This window comes from Limulus polyphemus, unplaced genomic scaffold (genome assembly GCF_000517525.1).
Source record: "Limulus polyphemus unplaced genomic scaffold, Limulus_polyphemus-2.1.2 Scaffold55, whole genome shotgun sequence".
Taxonomy (NCBI): Eukaryota; Metazoa; Arthropoda; class Merostomata; order Xiphosura; family Limulidae; genus Limulus; species Limulus polyphemus.
The window spans coordinates 95,318-96,657 of NW_013665665.1; the positions used below are offsets into that span (position 1 = coordinate 95,318).

The window sequence follows — 1,340 nt, forward strand, 5'->3', positions numbered from 1 at the left end:
CATTTTTATTTTTCTAACAGGGTGGTTGGCTTTTGGACTAGGTTGGTTGCCTTTGGATGTTGTGGAGGTAGTAAATTTAAATGAGTGTAAGAGAAAGATTGATAAGTACATGAATGCTAAAGGCTGGCTTTGAGATCTCATTTATTTTTTATAATAGTTTTAGTTTAGTTTAGAGGATGGGACAGCAGAGATAGACCAATAAGTCCCACGTTGTCTTACAACATTATGTTATGTTAAATGTAGGGATGGGTAATATCAATCCTTCAAAAAAGAATGCAAATATGATAGCAAGGATGGTATTTGCATTATCATTACAAAATAGCACAAGCAAGAATTAACATATAGTAATATATATAACTATTCAATCACAACTGAGTTTAATTTATCCTATTTTTGTCTGTTAACATTCTACTACACTGTGTGCTTGTACTATTATGTAGGGATAATGTAAATGCCATCTCTACTATCTTGTTTGCCTTCCTTTTTAGGGATTGATATTAGCCATCCCTACATTTACTTCCTTTTTTGGAATTTTTTATTTACTTTACAGATATTGTATATTATAATGTAAGAACGAAAGAAATTATGTATTTACAAATAAAGTATTAAATTTTTTTAAAAATCATGAAAAACCCATTTTACCTCTTCAGTTCTATCAGTTCCTAAGCCTGTCCAAAACACTGGTATTTCACTTTGGACCATGGAGGTACATTCCCATTTATTTATATCTAACTCCTGACAAAGAAAAAAATATTTTAGATATTTAGTTTGATAATAACAATATTGTTTTTTAAGATACTCTTTATATAAATTCACTCTGTGATTGGTCAGATTTATATTTTGGTGTTTTCATTGTACTATCTAATAATTATGTCTGACAACATATACAATCTGTCAAATGTCTGTGTTCAAGGTATCAACACTAGTTTTCATGGAAATTTGCAAAAGAAAAGTATTATTCTGGTTTACGTATTATACTTATATTCAATATTACAACAGTGGTCATACAATCTTTAATTTGAAAGAAAACATAATGAATAACCAATGCTTACTTGGTCTTCCTCTAGCATTAACTAATATTACTATTGATCAGGCATAATGATACCAGTTTATTAAGAATATTAAATAGTATGTCCTATTATTTTAACTGTATAATCTCCCACAGTCGTTGTGGATTATCAGACTTCTCTTTGCAGCATTATTTTTAAAATAATGTCTCAAATTTTCAAACAAACTAGCATATCAATACCTTGGGCTGATCATTTTATAACATTCATATCACCCTCTCTTTCCTTCTTATATGAGTAATTCTTATTCATGAGAGCAGTATGGTTATGGAT

General features: G+C 29.2%; 1 protein-coding gene across 2 annotated transcripts in view; it reads right to left on the reverse strand.

The window, feature by feature from the left end:
- The window catches only part of LOC106463698, a 79,483-nt gene that overhangs the window by 67,279 nt on the left and 10,864 nt on the right, over positions 1–1,340 (reverse strand). For both annotated transcript variants that reach the window (XM_013923759.2, XM_022391636.1), the window contains exon 3: positions 643–735. In XM_013923759.2, coding sequence (XP_013779213.1) covers positions 643–735 — 93 coding nt within the window. The remainder of the gene's footprint in view (positions 1–642; positions 736–1,340) is intronic.